This window comes from Ricinus communis, chromosome 3 (assembly GCF_019578655.1).
Source record: "Ricinus communis isolate WT05 ecotype wild-type chromosome 3, ASM1957865v1, whole genome shotgun sequence".
Classification (NCBI taxonomy): domain Eukaryota; kingdom Viridiplantae; phylum Streptophyta; class Magnoliopsida; order Malpighiales; family Euphorbiaceae; genus Ricinus; species Ricinus communis.
Window position 1 is genome coordinate 26,133,138 of NC_063258.1, and position 16,427 is coordinate 26,149,564.

The following is a 16,427-nucleotide window of genomic DNA, read 5'->3' on the forward strand; positions in this document are numbered from 1 at the left end:
GACATATTCTTCTTGAAACAAGGGCATGAATGTCACCAAATCATTTTGACACCAAAATTTCAGGGTGTACTTCACAAATGTGAAAATTTGCTTTTGAATAGCAGAAAGGCAAAACAAATGGCTACTGCTCTGCTATCCACTGCTAGCTTTCTCCCTTCACAAAGTAAGTATATTTATAGTCTCGTTCTTTTTTCCTTTCTCCTTCTTCTTTTCGGCGGTTATAGAAAAATTCACTGTTTAAATTATGCAAGAATCCATTAGAAATCACTATTGGGTATTCAATTATAAGCTTTTACTTCCTTGAATGTTTTAGTTTATGCAGATAGGGAAGTGACTGGACTTCTAGTGAACTTGAAGAGTTCTTTCTATGGCAAAGTGATACATAATCGAAGTCTTTTGAGTAGAGAAGTTGGCAGAACCCACGGAGGCCGAGTTGTGATTGTCTCAGTGGTTTGTAATTCCTTTCCTTTCAACATATACATGATTTTCATTTTTGTGGCTTACTGAAAATACAGTTACCATTCGCTATCTCATGCAATTTTGGTAGTCTGACTATTGGTGCGGATGTATAAAGCTTGTGTTATGCAACACAACTCTCTCAATTTTGCATAAATTGATTGATTTCGACTTTTTTATGTGCTCAGGGATAGCTAGATTACTGGGCTTGGGACATGGATTAGTTCTTAGTCTTTTAACATAGCTTATTTTCTTGTTCTGCACAGCTTGGAAGGAAGGCACAAAAGAGAGAGACAGTTATTCCTGAACCGGATTACCGAATACCAGTTGTCTTAATCGGTCTGTAAATAAGAACTATTGTGTGTGTATGCTTCATATTGATTGGTATCTTCTGTTGTAAAGCCTTCACTTTTTTTTTGTGTGGAGGGCAACGAAATGAAATTTGTTAGGGTCCTTGCCTTTGGTGGTTGGCTGGTTGCTCACTGTATACTCCTCTGAAAATCAGGTTTAGCTGGTGGATTGGCATATTCCAATAATCTGTTACCAGCAGCACCAGTTGGTCTCCTTGGATTGCTCTTATTGTTCCAGGTAACTATTAACCAAAATTGGTTTAGCAGTAGATATCCCAATCTGCACTTTCTTTTACAGTGTCTGGACCAATCTGTCTTTCATTGTGAAACGATAGTTTCTTGCAATCCAATCTAACTATATCTTTCGTCTAGTAAGGAAGTAAAAATAATTTACAGACAAGCCAATCTTTTTACTGAAGTTATTTTGTTGAACAAGCTACTATATGTTGGCACTTGGTGGATCTGCTTAATACTTTGTGTTTCTTTCTTTCAGACAACAAGAGTGAGATTTGTCTTTGATGATGAGGCTCTGGTTAGTTTCAGTTTTCCTATGAATTGTATTCATTCTCTAAGACGGTTTAAATCAAGAGATGGATCTTCTTATAATATGTGTATGTAGTAATTTCTCAGCATTATTCCTCATTTTTGCGCATATATTTAGATGGTAGCATGATCTTTTCATTAAAATGCCAAACTTTTGTTGCCTCAGGCTATTAGGTGATAGGTTCTGCTACATGAATTGTTATGGACTAATTACCATCAATTATATTTGGCCATTTCAGAAAAAAAAAGGCCTTATACTGTTTTTCTAGTTTCTATTATTCTTGATTCAGCTTCGTTTTAATACTTCATTTCACCTCCTAAGCATGTCTTATGTGCTCATAGGAGGTCAAAGTAGGAGACCAGCTTGAGGAATCAGGTGAAAATGTATTCGTAGGTGGAAAAAACCGTTGGAAGTAAGTATTCCTATGATCCATCCAACTTCAGTGGACAGTCACTGACATATTTATTTTACTACAGGTATTCAACATTTGTGAATTGGGAACTATGGTGGCCAAATTTCCCTATTCTGGTGTATTTTAAAGAGAGTCAAACAAAACCTGAAGGACAAGTACACTTCTTCCCAGTTATTTTTGTAAGTATATCATCAAAATCTTAATCCGTCAAACGCATTTGGTCTGCTATACATTGACAGATTAGCAATAGAACATAAGGAAACAGTTCATGTATCTGTGAGTGAGTTGGTTTTAAGCTGTTTCCTATTCTAAGACAGTGACTTTTTTTCTTGTTGTAACTAGAATGGTAAGCAACTTTATGATGTTATGGTGGAGAGAGCTGGCCCCTCAAAAACCAGTGGACCAAAACAATCCTAAAAGCTTGACTTTCACGATCATAACTATCAAGCAGTCTGGTTGATATTTAATGAGGTATGATAGAATTCATAAAGCATCATCAAATTTTTAGTTAAGAGTATCTTATAAACATTATGTATTTGTAGATTAAAAAAAAAGTTCCATAGAAACAATATTCTCTTTCTTATTTCTTAGCTTATTTTTCTTGCAGGATCGCATGTTGCTTCTGCTGGTTAAAGCTTGAAATTGTACATATTTTGGCCAAATATTGTACGAACCAGTCATCGATATCCTATATATCCTGATACATTTTGTAATTTAGAATCAATTTTAGCTAGTGGAATTCTACGTATCGCACAGGGCTTGTTGCTATCAGTAGTAAAAATTCTATATAGAAATTATTGATGGGTATTCTTCTGAACAATTGTGATTTAACAATTACCAGGCATTGTTTGATTCCAAATAGAATCTCATAGGGAGAAGCCAGTCTCTTCTACCTTCTGGTTTATTGGTTGGCGGAGAATTTTTCTTCGCTTTCCACTTATTTTGAGTTAATATGTACAAGTACTCTACGCTTTTGACTTGCTTCGTTTTGGATTAGGACACTTCCGATAACAAGTTCCATGCTTGTTTCAAATCCTGCCCCATTTCTTTACTGATGCTGCTGGACCACACAAACCAATCATCTTTTGCATGTAAACCGGCGAAGAAGCCTGCAGAAGCGTTTATGCACTTTTGGAGACTGGAAGTTTTCGAGTCCAGAAATCTAAAACCGAAGACCCTTCTTTTTTATTTCAGAAATATCATGCAATGGATTTAGCTGCCAGCCAGTTTCTTCCTAGGACACCTGATTCAATTGGATTTGACCTCAATTCCTTACAAAGATTTTATCTTATTACTAACATTTGCAGTTGAATTCAATCTCCGCACAGTGGGGATCAAACAACAATAATTTTCTCCTGGAAGAACACACTTCGGAAAAGAATAGGTTCCTACAAAGAATCATCTGGATTTTCTTTTAAGAAATCCAGTGCAACAGACTGTATGCATTACGAATATTATGCATCACAGAACCATCAAAGATTATAATTGGAAAATCCAAATGCACAACCGACAAAACTGAACAAAAAAACTTATCATCTAATCAGCTGACGAGCAATTTTTCTGGAATCTGAGCTTTATGAGCAGCATCTTTGGAGAATGGTTCTTTTACTCTGACTATTCTATTAGCAGTTGCACCAGCAGAAAGCAAATATCCAAATCGTCATCACCTTTAACCACTATTATGTAAACTCTTGGGGTAGTGATATCTAGGCCTGATTATAATTGATATATCTAATTTCCTTCAGAACAACAATGAAGAATCATGAACTGAAGCTAATCAACCAAATTCTTTTCACTGCTTGGAAGTAAAGATGTGGAAACTAAGTATTGTGGTTAGGTTTTGTTTCATATGGCAGAGTAAATCACCTTTCATTAATCCTTAGTGCAGTGAGCATCAGTACCATGCATGGTGCAATGTCGATAACCCACATTTTGGAGGAAGTCCCGGATTTCTTTGGCACTACTGTTGCTGGCTTGCAATAACCGCTCATCCTCCTCATAGATTAGGTAAGGAGCTTCACCCTTCTTTCTTGACAATAACTTTGAGGCTCCTTTCAATACATGATATTCCCAGCCCTGAACATCAATTTTAAGCAGAAGAACTGGCTCAGAGTCTGGAATTAGATCATCGAGGGGAATGGTCCTTACTTGAACCGCTACTTCTTCATTGGACTTGAACGCCAACTTTGCACCAGTGGCTGAAACAGCACTGTTGTCAAGGCGGCCAACCAGCTGGTGTATTAAAATGGATTATGATGGTCAGTACATCAGATAGAATCATAAAACATATGAAATAGCATGAAAAAAAAAAATTAATATATGCCAAAAAAGCTGAAAGTTTCATCCTGATTTAGAAGACTTTAGGGTACAAATATTTTGATTTCATAGCAGCAAAAAGATACATTAACCCAAACCTCCTGCACCTTCTATTCAAGAATTTCTCAAATCACAACCATGTAGAACCATCTATTACATTATCAAGATAATATCTGGCAAATTGACTCCTGAGAATCCTGTAACTGAAATATATCCGAACGTACCAACCAAACTCTATGCTTGGCCTTGAAAATCCTAGAGAATTTCCTTAATCGCAGACATAAATACTGATCACTAACTATAAATGGATAGCAGCACTTGATTATTTCCAAAAAAGCAACATCTCATGAACAACATGACCACCAGGTTAATTAATGATATTCTTCTTGAAATGACTCCTTTGCTGGAGGAGAACTGAAGATAAATGTAAAAACTATGATCTTTAGAGAAAAGAATCTAATATAGCATATGACAACCTACTAAATATATCAAACAAAAATAAGCGAAGGACCCAAATATAACCCCATGTTATTATAGCATTTCATACGTACATTTGTAACTAATTAGCAGGACTTAAATTTGACATCTTATAAATTGCAAAATTCCAACAATCTAATTAAACCAAGATCATTAAACTCATTACCTTATAAAAGGTAATATTCCCAATCTTATCAGAAACGGCAGCTTCAAAAACGGTAACCAAGTCCCTAACCCTATTAAACCAAATCCCATCACAAATCCTTTGCAAATTCTCAAAAACGGGCTCAAAAGCCAAAACTTTAAAACCCATAACAGCAGCAGCAAAACTAGCCATTCCTACATTAGCACCCACATCAACAACAAATCCATTTTCCCCTCTCTTCCCTTCCAACAATTGCTGAATTGTAGCTGAGATATCAGGCTTCCTAAAGGCCTTACCTTTAAGCAACCTGACAATGTTTTTGTGAGGCTTATCAGGCAAAGAACCAAAATCAGATAAGGAAAATAAAAACGGGAACTTTATGTTTTCTACAATGTTAGCAACTACCGGATGAGCTTGTGGAGACTTGGAACAATCAAAAGGGGCAATTGGGTAATTAGAGGACTGTTTTTGGGATATGGGTTTCGGGATAGAGAGTGAAAGGTTAGGGTTTGATCGAGAATGAGAGGAAAATAAGAAGAAAAGAAGAAGAAGAGAGAGAGAAATTAGAAGAAGAAGTAGTAGTGGATTTAAAGAAAATAATTTTGGGTGTTTGTTTTCTCTTTTCCATGCATTTGCCATGGAAAATTAGATAATTTTTGGCAAAATTTGGTGATTCAATGATAACAATGTGGTGTCAAATTTTCTGGGGAAAATTGTGATGGGATCTGGATTATGGGATCAAAAGGGTAGAGAGTAAGCTGTGAGAGTAATGGAAGTATACATGGACAGTGAACTTTTGCAGTTTTAGAGCTGAGAGCCTAGATCCTGCACGAACAGATCTATGTTGGTTTGGATTGGGAGTTAGCCACGTTAGTCACACACACTATCGGCAAAGATTATCAAATAAAATTCGCTGTTTCTGATCTGACAAAAATATTGCATCATAATTATTTTTTATTGCTTTTTTTATGTTAGAATTATTATTTTTGTGTTGAATTTTAATAGATTCTATACAAAATTAGGAAAAAAAAACTAGTAAAATATAATATTTCCAATTTGAAATTCTTTGACAAACTTGCTTTTATTTAGCCAGTTAAAAACAGGTTTCGTGAGGATTGCAGCCTTTATTATTTTACAAAGTTATCTTAGATTCTTAATGTACCGTGTAATAATGGAACCAGATGATTACTTTACATCATTTTCTTTTTTAGCTAGACAGAATTTCAGCGGTAATTGTTTTTTCCTTTTTTGTCTTTTAAGAAAAAGAAAGAACTTCGAAGTTTAAATTGTAAACTATAATTATGGAACCAGATATGTTTTAGTAAAAAATATATATATTTACTATGTATTTGTTTTTTAGCAGCAGCGACTCATTATGTTCTCCATATAACTGTATGTCTATGACTTGGCATCAACTGTTCACAAGTGCTTTTGTTCTTTATCTAAAGGTCTTTTTTATAGGAAAAAGGAAAAACAGAAAACTTAAAAAGTCACGAAAGGGATAAAACAATTCCTAAAATCATCTATTTGATCCATAATCAAGCAACATAAAATAAAATGAATAACCCATTTCCAAAGTGTTAAAATATGCCCACAACATGTTTGATAAAAGAGAGAAGATTTTGGATGAAAAATACTTGGCGTTCGTGTCCCACCTCAGACAGTGTAATTAGGGCTGAGTATAGATCGGTCCAATTCGGTTTATTTATAAATCACTAGTATCATATAAAAACTCAGTTCTTTTAAAATTAAAGGTACCAGTACCGTACCAAACATAAAATGATCCGTATCGTATTGTACCAATTTTTACGGTTAAATACAGTTCGCTTCGGTGCTATTTTCGGTTCTAAAAGATTAAAAAATACAACTTTAATCAAATACAATTAGAGAAAATATGATTACCACCCTGTAGCATAAAAATATGAATTAGAATTGCATCACATTCTTGAACAACCTGTTTGCAATTCAGTCACTTACAAGTACAATAATTCATATAATGTTCAAATACAAACTATTAACATATATGTTACTGCTAGCATAAAAATAATTTGCAGATGGCAATCATTAAAATAAATATTTTTCACAGTTACAGCCAACAATTTACTCATAAAAAATAAAAATAAAAAAATAAAAAAATAAAAAAAAATTACCTGGGACTGAGTAACAACGTCACAGTTATAGAAAGAAAGCACTAAAGAGGAAGACGTCTACGCGAGCCAATTCTTATTTCTGCCTTTCTGCAAGCCAATTATGCGCGGTGCTAAAGAGGAAGACGTCTAGGCAAGTTAATTCCTTCATTCTTCCTTTTAATTTTCTGTCTAGAAATTTACTTTAGATATTGTCTTTCTGAATTGAAAATTGAAATGTGCAGCTGTATGTCCTAAAGAGAAAAACGTCTACACGAACAAATTTCTTCTTTTTTCCTTTTGATTTTTTGTCCAGAAATTTAGAATTTTATCTTTCTGAATTGCAAAATGAGAGCTACGGCGATGTGTTCTAAAGAGGAAAATAGTGTATTCTAATTCTTAAAGGTAGATTTGTAGTATGTGGTAAATAAATATATTAAAGTTAAGTTATTAAATAATAAATTATAAATTTAGTATTAGAGAATGTATATTAATATCAGTATACTATATGATATATTAATATATAATTTATATTTTTTATAAAATATAAAGTACATTATAGTATTATAGTTATTTTTAATATGTATATTAATAAATATATATAAAAAATTCAGTTATACGATTTGATCCAAATCAGTACAAGACGGATCGATTATTGATACGATTATAATATAATTTTTACTAAAAAACCAGTACCATACCGTAATAATAAAAAAAATTTGAAACAACTCAATTCGATTATAAAGAATTTCAGTTGTTTTGGTTATGGTATTTTTCGATACGGCTATTCAGTTCCCCTAACTGTAATATACTGATGAGCCCATGTAAAATAAATGACCAACTAATGAGATTCTTAAGCCACGCATGGTTTGTCATAAAAATGAAATAAAAAATAATTTCTGAAATATGATTCAGTTTCTTATTTAATAAATAATTTTAACCCTAGAACAGTAAGATCTAATTATTATCATCTACCATTTCAAAGGCAAACTATGACATGGCCGAGGGTATTAATAGTTTAATCCGAACAACAATAACATAAACATACAAATTAGGAAATCACCAAGATTACTTAAGACCAGGAACACAGCTGCATCACCGCCGAGGAGTTGAATAAATAGCTTTTAATTTGAGCACAAATAAAAGAAAGCAAAATTATTTTGACAGACAAATATTACAGCACATTTTACAGCAATCATGCCCAATTTTGACATGTTTTTCTGGACAAAATTCCTATATGACCTAAAATTTACAGATAAAATAAGAGTATCATTTCCTGAGAACTCACAAGGACAGCTTCTGGATTGCATTTTCTTTGAGTGATGTTACCAATCTACGGAACACCTTAAGATTGCGGCTGATCTTATCCTGCAGTAACAGGTGACAGCTGTTAATAAACGTGAAAATTGTCCAAAATACTAGAAGCCAAATGCATATAAACTAATTGGGGACATGAGGAGTAGTAGCCAATCTTGGCCGCAATGGTCATATGTGGCAGCTGGTTTACACTGAATCCTTTGAAGTCACTGAAGTATTTAGCAGCCTTCTAAAGCGTCATTTAAGCAGTTGAACTTTTGGGGTTAAGTATCCAGAATAGAGTTAGGTGCCTGGGTAGTGTTTAGGCTTGACTGTAGTGCTAATAATCTTATACCTTTATACACACGCACAAAAAAAAAAAAAGCCCAAAAGGAAAAATAGACGAGGTGCCAGGATTGATTAATTTCCATTTTACTTGAACGAATAGTATGTATGTGACTAAATAGAAAAATTAACTCAAACGACCACTTCTAAATTCTTGATTCAATTCATCAAAGATTCTATGTTCTCGACTTTCCTTGGTTCAAATTGTTTTAGTGCAAACAATCCTAATCCTAACAAAACCAGCAGCCATAATCATGCTACAAACCAACAATATCTCAGGTATTGGAATGCCCATCCGACTATAATCTGAAATAAAACTCCAGCAAGAAGCATACCTCACTTAATAGTTCAAGTCGTTCTAAAGTGGAAATCAACTTTCCATATAACAAAGACGTCTCCTGTCTAGAATCAGATTTTGCACCATATGTAATTGCTTTCATTACTCCACCAGTATCAGCTGTCACAAAGCTGCCAAGAACCACAAATCAATTATAACTTTAATTTGCAATGCTAAACCAATCTGCCAATAACCAACTAGTCAACCTAAGCAAAATAGTATGACAGGCTTCACATGTCACAATAAGAAGTTCAAGCCAACCCATAAATACACTGGACATTGGTAAAACCAAAAGAATGCTTCATGTGACTAGGGCTTCAGGGTTCGAAAAACAGAAATAGAATGCTGACAATGCCAAAGCAAGGGTAAATACATCTAACCATCCCAAAGCTCATAATGCGAAAAGTGCAATGCACTGAACACCCACTAATAGAAATTGCAGAAGATATTACAGCAATATTTCATGACAGCCTCCAATATCTACCACCAAATATTTGCGTGTAACAGAGAGGTGAGGGGGAAAATTAAAATAAGAAGAATTATAAGAAAAAAAAACACGCACACACCTGTCCTGAAAGTGAACAAGGATAATATTTAGCGCTTGTTCTGCAAGTGGAAGTAATATGGTAATTAGCTGATCTCTATTGACAGCAACCTGGCACATTTCCACCATTGCAATATACCTCCTGTAAAATAAGAGAAACCATTGATCATAAAGATTTTTCTGAAACAGTACTAGAAGCCAGGTAAGAAGGTGAGAAGCCATTGGTGATCACTTTCATCAGAGTGCTGAAATGAACAGCTTAATTACAAGACATTGATCAGAATGATTACATACCTAGTGCATAGACAATCAGAAGACTGTATTGTATATTACCAACTTGCAGAAACAAGTTGAGAGAATATGTTAAGGAAAATGTAATAAATAATAAACCAATCATAAAACATCACATCCCAACACTAGAAAGTTTAAAAGTAATTAAAATAACAATAATCTGATTGTGGAGCAAAACTAGATTTACAAATAAAGTAGGCAGTGCTAACTCAGCTAAGTCTGATCCCATACTAGTTGGGGTTGGCTAGGGTCACATCTTCGAAAAGAAAATCTAGTCAACTAAATCCTTTCCTGTTGCTTCTCTTCACATCATTATAGGTCTAACCCTCACTTGTCTCCTACAACTTCAGTGCACTAATCTTTGATGTGGATGCATTTTGTAGCACAAAATGCATGTGAGCAAACTATCTCAATCTCCCTTCTCTCATCCTATCCACCATAGGTGCCACATCCAATTGCAATGTAATCATTCCTTATTCAATAGATCTTTATATTTCAGCACATCCATCTTAATCTCTTCATTTTCACAATGCTAATATTGTCTACATGTTCATTCACTCCCTACCACTTGCTACCATACATCCTAGCCAGTAGAATCAGAGTGCTGTAAAACTTTGCCCATAACATGGCTGGTATTTTGAGATCATACAAGACATTGAAACTCATTCACGCTTCTCCACGTTAACCATCCTGCTTGACATCCATATCCCTTCCTCATCTCTCTACAGTAGAACCTAGGAAATTGAAGTGTATGCCACTATGGACCTTTATACCTCCAGGCTAGCCACTTCAATCACTTTTCCTCTACTACTAAAATTATAATGCATGTACTTAACTTGAAATCCCAGATTCTAAGATGCTCCCCTATAACATTAAATTCTTGCCAACACATGCCAGATAACTGCTTCAACACTCTGCCATCTGCAAACATTATACACCAAGGAGATTTTCCTTGGAAATGTTTTGCCAACTCATCCAGATCCTTCAACAGATTTATGTATCTAATACATACTCCTCTGTATGCCAAAACCCATATAAAACATCTCCTGATGTAACATACATTTTTCCCATCAGCTAACAATGTCTACGAGTATTTTCTGCACTCAGCAAGGTCTACAATCCATATGGAGGGTAATAGGAAGTCAACTCCCATTAAACACATTGCACAATTAACATTTGTATTTTTGAAGATGGATGGCCTGCATCAAAAGTACCATAGGGTTCAAAACAATGCAAGAATCTTTACAAAACTCCAATTCATAGAGATTCTTCACAGAACAGAGAGGTCAACTTCATATTCTAGCATATACACTTTCAAACAGAACAACTAAGCAACCCGTTAGAAGTTGTATTTATCCCAAATCCTTGATTATTGGGCTGTTATAGTGTATATAAGTGGATTGGGCACCCTCTTCCTTTGAGCTAGCTTTTGGAAATGAGTTCTATCTAAGCCCATTTATCATGGTATCAGAGCCGGCCTTTATGGTGGGTTTGGACCCAACCCGTTTGCATGTCAAGCTAAGCATGAGGGAGGGTGTTAGAAGTTGTATTTATCCCACATCGCTTGGTTACTAGCCCATTATAATATATATATATATATATATATATATATATACATAAGTGGATTGGACAGCCTCTTCCTTTGAGCTAGCTTTTGGGAATGAGTTCTACTCAAGCCCATTTCTCATAACTAAACATTAAACAACTGCATTGAGTGAATTTCCCATAATGTATATAAGTGGATTGGACAGCCTCTTCATTCGAGCTAACTTTTAGGAATGAGTTCTACTCAAGCCCATTTCTCATAATTAAACATTAAACAACTGCATTGAGTGAATTTCCCAGCATAGCATCTTATGCACGCATATAAATGACAGAGTTTTATCTTCTCTTATCATATAATGCATTGCAAGAAATATGTGACAGACCTACTGAAAAGTAAAAATGTGTGCATAAAATGAAAGAGTAAATTAAACAAAAGGCAAAATATGTACCTTTTTTGTATATCATCAGTTGATGATACACATTCTCTCCGAACACACATGTTAATAATTTCATCAACCTCCTGCCTTGATAGCTCATTTATATCTTGAATCTGCAAAAACAAATAAACTTAGCATTTTTTACTAAAGGCCAAAGAAGATGAAAGCAATATGAATCTCTAGAAAATCTTCTTCTGTTTAGTGCCATCACACCTTATTATACAGTAAGGACTTTTCCTCTGCTGCTCTTTCAAGAGAAGTTGTCACAGAACTAAGAAGAGAACCAAGCAAAGACAAAGTGGGCAGCTGCATCCCAGCAGGAGAATGATAATCTAGAGGGCTATCCAAAACCTGCCGCATCATGTTGACCATATATGGGTTATCTTTTTTATTCATTAGGCACCTGTGTTGCGCATGTGTGTTTTGTGTGTGTGTAGTGCTGAATGTCTGCAAAAATACCTGGAGCCTCAGAGATTTCTTTGTGACCAGAAAATACAGATAAGAGCTTAGACTGAAGCATAACTGGAATGAGTTCAATTCCAACGTCCTCTTATTCTGAGAATTTTTAAGTCATGATAGAAAAGAGTTACAAAAACAATTGACAAGTGTATATGAACTCTGTTTAAAGTGGTTCTTCAAAAGAGACTTGTAATACCTCTAAAGATTGTACCGATCTGCCCAAAGTGGGTGTCTCCGACTCTAAAGAGAAAAGAGCATGCATCATACTAAAAAGACCTTGAACAAAACCAAAGTCATCACTCTCCTCGTAAGGCCATACCTATAGACAAAGACAGAACATTTCAGAACCATGTGATTGGCTTTCCTGCAAGAAGAAAAGGGAAAAACTACTAACAAACACTGCAACAGAACATAGACAAGGAGATGGCTTATTTGAGAGCCATTCACATTAATAGATCTCAGTGCCTGACAGACATATAGTCACATGAATAATACTATACCTTAACAGCTGAAAAGATAACCCAGTTTGTTTCAGTATTTCATTGTACAGTTTCCTGTTCTTAAATGATACTTACCTTGCTAAGTATGCCAACAACAAGATTGATTTGCTCCATTGCCAAATCATCAGCTTCACAAATATCTTCCCGAAGAATTTGATCAAATAACAATTGATGTCCTTTAACAAAATCTATAACTTCACGAACAATCTTGTTCTTCACCTGTCACATGCACAATACAACTCAACTCAGACCCATTTGTGTGCCAAACATAGAAACATGCACAAACAAATCCATTTTAACATAAATACATGTTTATATATGACTTGAATTTAACACATAAAAGTCTATTAGCTCAATCCCACAAAATCTACTTGTAGATTTGATGCATGAATTTATTCTGCTTCCTGTCAGCACATGGATATTAGCATTTGAAGTTGCACTTAGATTGCAAGTTGGCATATTAGGTGATGGCTTGCAAGTATTAGCATTATTCCCGTCAAGCACTATAACTAGCTAGACATTGGCGGCGTAGTAGTACGTATGGTGTGAAGTGCAGTAGAGTGGTGCATTCATATAAAGTGCGCAGTAGCAAGGCACTTAAGGTAATTCTTATAAGGTAAGTTTAATTGCATGTGCAACGATGTAAATACTAGTGAGTGTTTGTTCATATAGAATTAGTGATTATATTTTTCTTTTATTAATGGATAATTATTTTGATGGAGTACTTGCACCAAACCACTTTAAATTCTATGTGTGTGCATATAGGGCAAGTGCGAATGAAAGCATTGACACAAACCTCAAGCGAAATATTTGTGCAAAAAGAGAATTAAACTGTTAAAATTAAAAGAATGGAGAAGATTACTAAATAAATAAATAAATAAAAGAATAGTAGTACAAACTGCACTAGATGTAAAATATTTAGGGCATGTTTACTTATAGAAAACTGACATAGTTTTCTAGAAAAAATTTCAAATGAAAACAGAAAATAGAACTTTGTATTTATTTGTGATATTTTTCTAAAATGAAAATAGAAAATAGTTTTTATGTTTTCAAAATAATAGCTAAATTTTGAAGAACTTCCAAAACAAGTTTAACATGTTTTTTATGGTTCTCTTTACATAAGAAATCACTTGTTTTTAAATGAAACAAAACGAGTTTTCACTTTATTTATTCCACGTCTATTCTTTATACTTAAAATATTACCTAAGTAGAAAAAAAAAAAATGCTTTTTATAAAGTAAATATGTTCTACAAATTTTTTATGAAAATAAAAAGATTTCATTTTCCTTAAAAACTAGAACATGAAAATGGAAAAAATTCTCTACAAGTAAACAGGCCCTTAAGATCTTGATGATTGGCTCTATGAAAAGGTGAATTTTTGTTATTTAGGTTAACAAATTACATTTTCAATGGTGTGCTTGATAATGAGACGGCAATAAATAAGGTATAGCTCAGCTTATAGAGGCTCACGAACAAGTTCACCGTGCAATTGTTTTAGTATGGACTGTTCAAAAAAATTGCAGAACGAACTTGATTGACAAGAGTGATGACCCTTGAGCAGCCACAACAAGGCTCAACAGTTAAATAAACTCAAGCTCGCAATTACAGAATGCAAAATCTAACATTGTAGAGCTGAAGGATATGTAGTCCTCCAATTGGCTTATCTAGAAAAAAGAATTATCAGTGGATATGTAATTACTATTTAGTAACTGAAGTACATTATATGCCATTTTTAATATGATGGTATAATCACTTTCTTTCTCTTTATTTATTTCTTAATTCAAAAGGATGAATGTGTTAGAATGAAAGGATAACGAATCTTTCTCTAAAAACCAGGGAAAGGTAGAAAACAAAACTAATATAGCAAAAGTCAATCATGTTGGATAAGCAAATAAAATAAAGTAACACTTATAGTTATTTGAAACAAATTTGCCCAGATTTGAACTTACATTGCATTCTGAACTCATTTCAATAATATAGTTATGTTTACTTGAATATCTTTGTATTACTTTTAATGCATCCTCAAAAATGTTAAGAAGTTCAGAGTCCTCAAAAGTGTACCGGTTTTGCCTAAATAGGTACCACCAAGTGTTAGTTCTGATACCCTTAAATTTCTTGTGCATAATTTCACAATTGTGGTTTCTTTTCAATTAGGTACATGAAAAAGAAAAATTTTAATTGTAGTAAAGAACATATGACTAATAATGCCACTCTGCCCAACCAAATCTTTTACCCAACTTGGTGAGTCCTTCAGTATGAGAAAGGTGACTTATGTATAAGATACAAGGTATGAATGCATGGTGCAGGTTCAGAGCAGTCATGTCATTACCTGCTCCTCCCATTAAACAGGGTAAAACCAATCCCATTCGAATTGGGGCAGCCAAATTTATCATTGCTAGAAAATTACAAGCAATTGCATAAAACAAGAAAGACCAACCTCAAAAATATCAGATGTATCCACCAATGATGTCAAAGAAAACACCAATCTCAACATCGGAGTTACGATCATCCGTTGCTTGTCAATATCCACAGCCACATCTCGTCGAAGCTTTGAATCAAGCCGCCTCTTACTTACCTGCTAGGTAATTTAACTTTAGTTTATATGATCTTGAGTGCAAGAAAACAGGACTAGGGGCAGGTAAACAATATTATTACCTGTAAATTGACTGCCCGGCATGAAGTGATATGCTCCAAGGCACCCATGGAAAATAAAACCTGGGCCCCAGATTTTCCATACTTATGGCTAATTCTCAACAGTAATGCCAGTTCAGCCTCGACAGTGCATGCTCGCTGCAATGAGTTCAGAGAATGCCCAACATCCTAGAAAAGAATACACTGATATATCAGCCCAACTAGCATGAATAAATTGCAAGCGTTCAAGGCAACCACTTCATGAAAAAATGAAGAAGGTTACTCCCAAGACCCTGCTTAGATGGGACTAGCATTGGTAGCAACTTTCTATGTTTACAGAAGTGAGCATGTTGAAGTATTTAAAGGGCCAATTCAAGTACATATTTTTAAGAGACCATAAAAGATCAGAACAATAGCCATTACATGTTAAGAATATATACAGACAAATGCATTCATTATCTTCCCTAACAATTTGTTTTTGCTAAGTGGAGATGTCTCCTGACATACGGACTCCCTAACAAACACATCAATTCAGCTAGATAAACTGCTCCACAAATAAGAGGAACATATCTTTCTTGTTATGCAATTAATCTTCATCAGAAAAAGATTGTTGAATTGACAAGTTCACGTTTGTGGAACTGATTCATACTAGTGTAAAATATTAAAATTAGAAACATATTCTGCCCATCAATCGGTAGATATTGTGGTGAAGCAACACCTGATATGAAACGTTGCTGATGCTCATCAGGCAACCACGCAGAAATTCCCTACTTTGAAATTGGCTTAAAAAGTAGCTATCGTGGTCGATACAAATCAATGAATCAAGGACGTAAAGTGCTATTGTCTTCCCTGGTCCACTGCCTTGTGTTGCATCCTTTATTACCTGAAGATTAAGAACAAACAGTAAGAAAGCAGAGGTTAGACAATAGGAGCAATAGTCATGGTAACACATGGGCTTGCACTACAAAACAATCGAAACATAACATCTACGATGACAACAGCAGCTTGAGACAAAGTAGTGATTAAACGTAACAAAAATTCAAATTTCTATTCAAAAGATTGGCATAAGCAGTAATTTGAAGTTCGGACCACAATTCAGTCAGTATGAGTTTTGAAAAGATAAAGAGAGTAAACAACTAAGCCAGCAGTCATAGCCTCTCCAACAAACAATTTTTTTATGTCAAGCCAAATCTCAGTCCCACTCCCATCACCATCTC

General features: G+C 34.5%; 3 protein-coding genes across 5 annotated transcripts in view; 1 reads left to right on the top strand and 2 right to left on the bottom strand.

The window, feature by feature from the left end:
- Positions 1 to 4: 4 nt before the first annotated feature.
- LOC8275883 lies at positions 5 to 2,621 on the top strand. 2 transcript variants are annotated; one of them, XM_015722564.3, is made up of 9 exons: positions 5 to 163; positions 314 to 450; positions 723 to 795; positions 962 to 1,044; positions 1,300 to 1,338; positions 1,692 to 1,762; positions 1,827 to 1,941; positions 2,105 to 2,233; positions 2,370 to 2,621. In XM_015722564.3, exons 1-8 carry the CDS (start codon positions 118 to 120, stop codon positions 2,177 to 2,179), a joined length of 639 nt encoding a protein of 212 aa, XP_015578050.1. In that variant the 5' UTR covers positions 5 to 117; the 3' UTR covers positions 2,180 to 2,233; positions 2,370 to 2,621. The 2 variants fall into 2 exon arrangements, with proteins under 2 accessions (XP_015578050.1, XP_002524491.1); XM_002524445.4 differs by having other exon boundaries at positions 11 to 163; positions 323 to 450.
- Positions 2,622 to 3,006: 385 nt separating this feature from the next.
- Positions 3,007 to 5,572, bottom strand: LOC8275882. The gene is made up of 2 exons (XM_002524444.4): positions 4,722 to 5,572; positions 3,007 to 3,994 (listed from the first exon to the last, which is right to left on the bottom strand). The coding sequence occupies exons 1-2, from the start codon at positions 5,337 to 5,339 to the stop codon at positions 3,635 to 3,637; spliced, it is 978 nt and encodes a 325-aa protein (XP_002524490.1). The 5' UTR covers positions 5,340 to 5,572; the 3' UTR covers positions 3,007 to 3,634.
- Positions 5,573 to 7,898: 2,326 nt separating this feature from the next.
- The window catches only part of LOC8275880 (nuclear pore complex protein NUP205), a 28,396-nt gene continuing 19,867 nt past the window's right edge, over positions 7,899 to 16,427 (bottom strand). The window contains exons 35-45 of one of the 2 annotated variants that reach the window (XM_048371729.1): positions 15,929 to 16,093; positions 15,235 to 15,399; positions 15,017 to 15,154; positions 12,656 to 12,799; positions 12,277 to 12,399; positions 12,081 to 12,176; positions 11,835 to 11,972; positions 11,634 to 11,734; positions 9,371 to 9,490; positions 8,803 to 8,935; positions 7,899 to 8,194 (exon numbers count right to left, since the gene is read on the bottom strand). In XM_048371729.1, coding sequence (XP_048227686.1) covers positions 8,111 to 8,194; positions 8,803 to 8,935; positions 9,371 to 9,490; positions 11,634 to 11,734; positions 11,835 to 11,972; positions 12,081 to 12,176; positions 12,277 to 12,399; positions 12,656 to 12,799; positions 15,017 to 15,154; positions 15,235 to 15,399; positions 15,929 to 16,093 — 1,407 coding nt within the window. In that variant the 3' untranslated portion in view covers positions 7,899 to 8,110. Of the gene's footprint in view, positions 8,195 to 8,802; positions 8,936 to 9,370; positions 9,493 to 11,633; positions 11,735 to 11,834; positions 11,973 to 12,080; positions 12,177 to 12,276; positions 12,400 to 12,655; positions 12,800 to 15,016; positions 15,155 to 15,234; positions 15,400 to 15,928; positions 16,094 to 16,427 lie in introns of those variants that run through there. The other variant, XM_048371730.1, reaches the window with a different exon arrangement.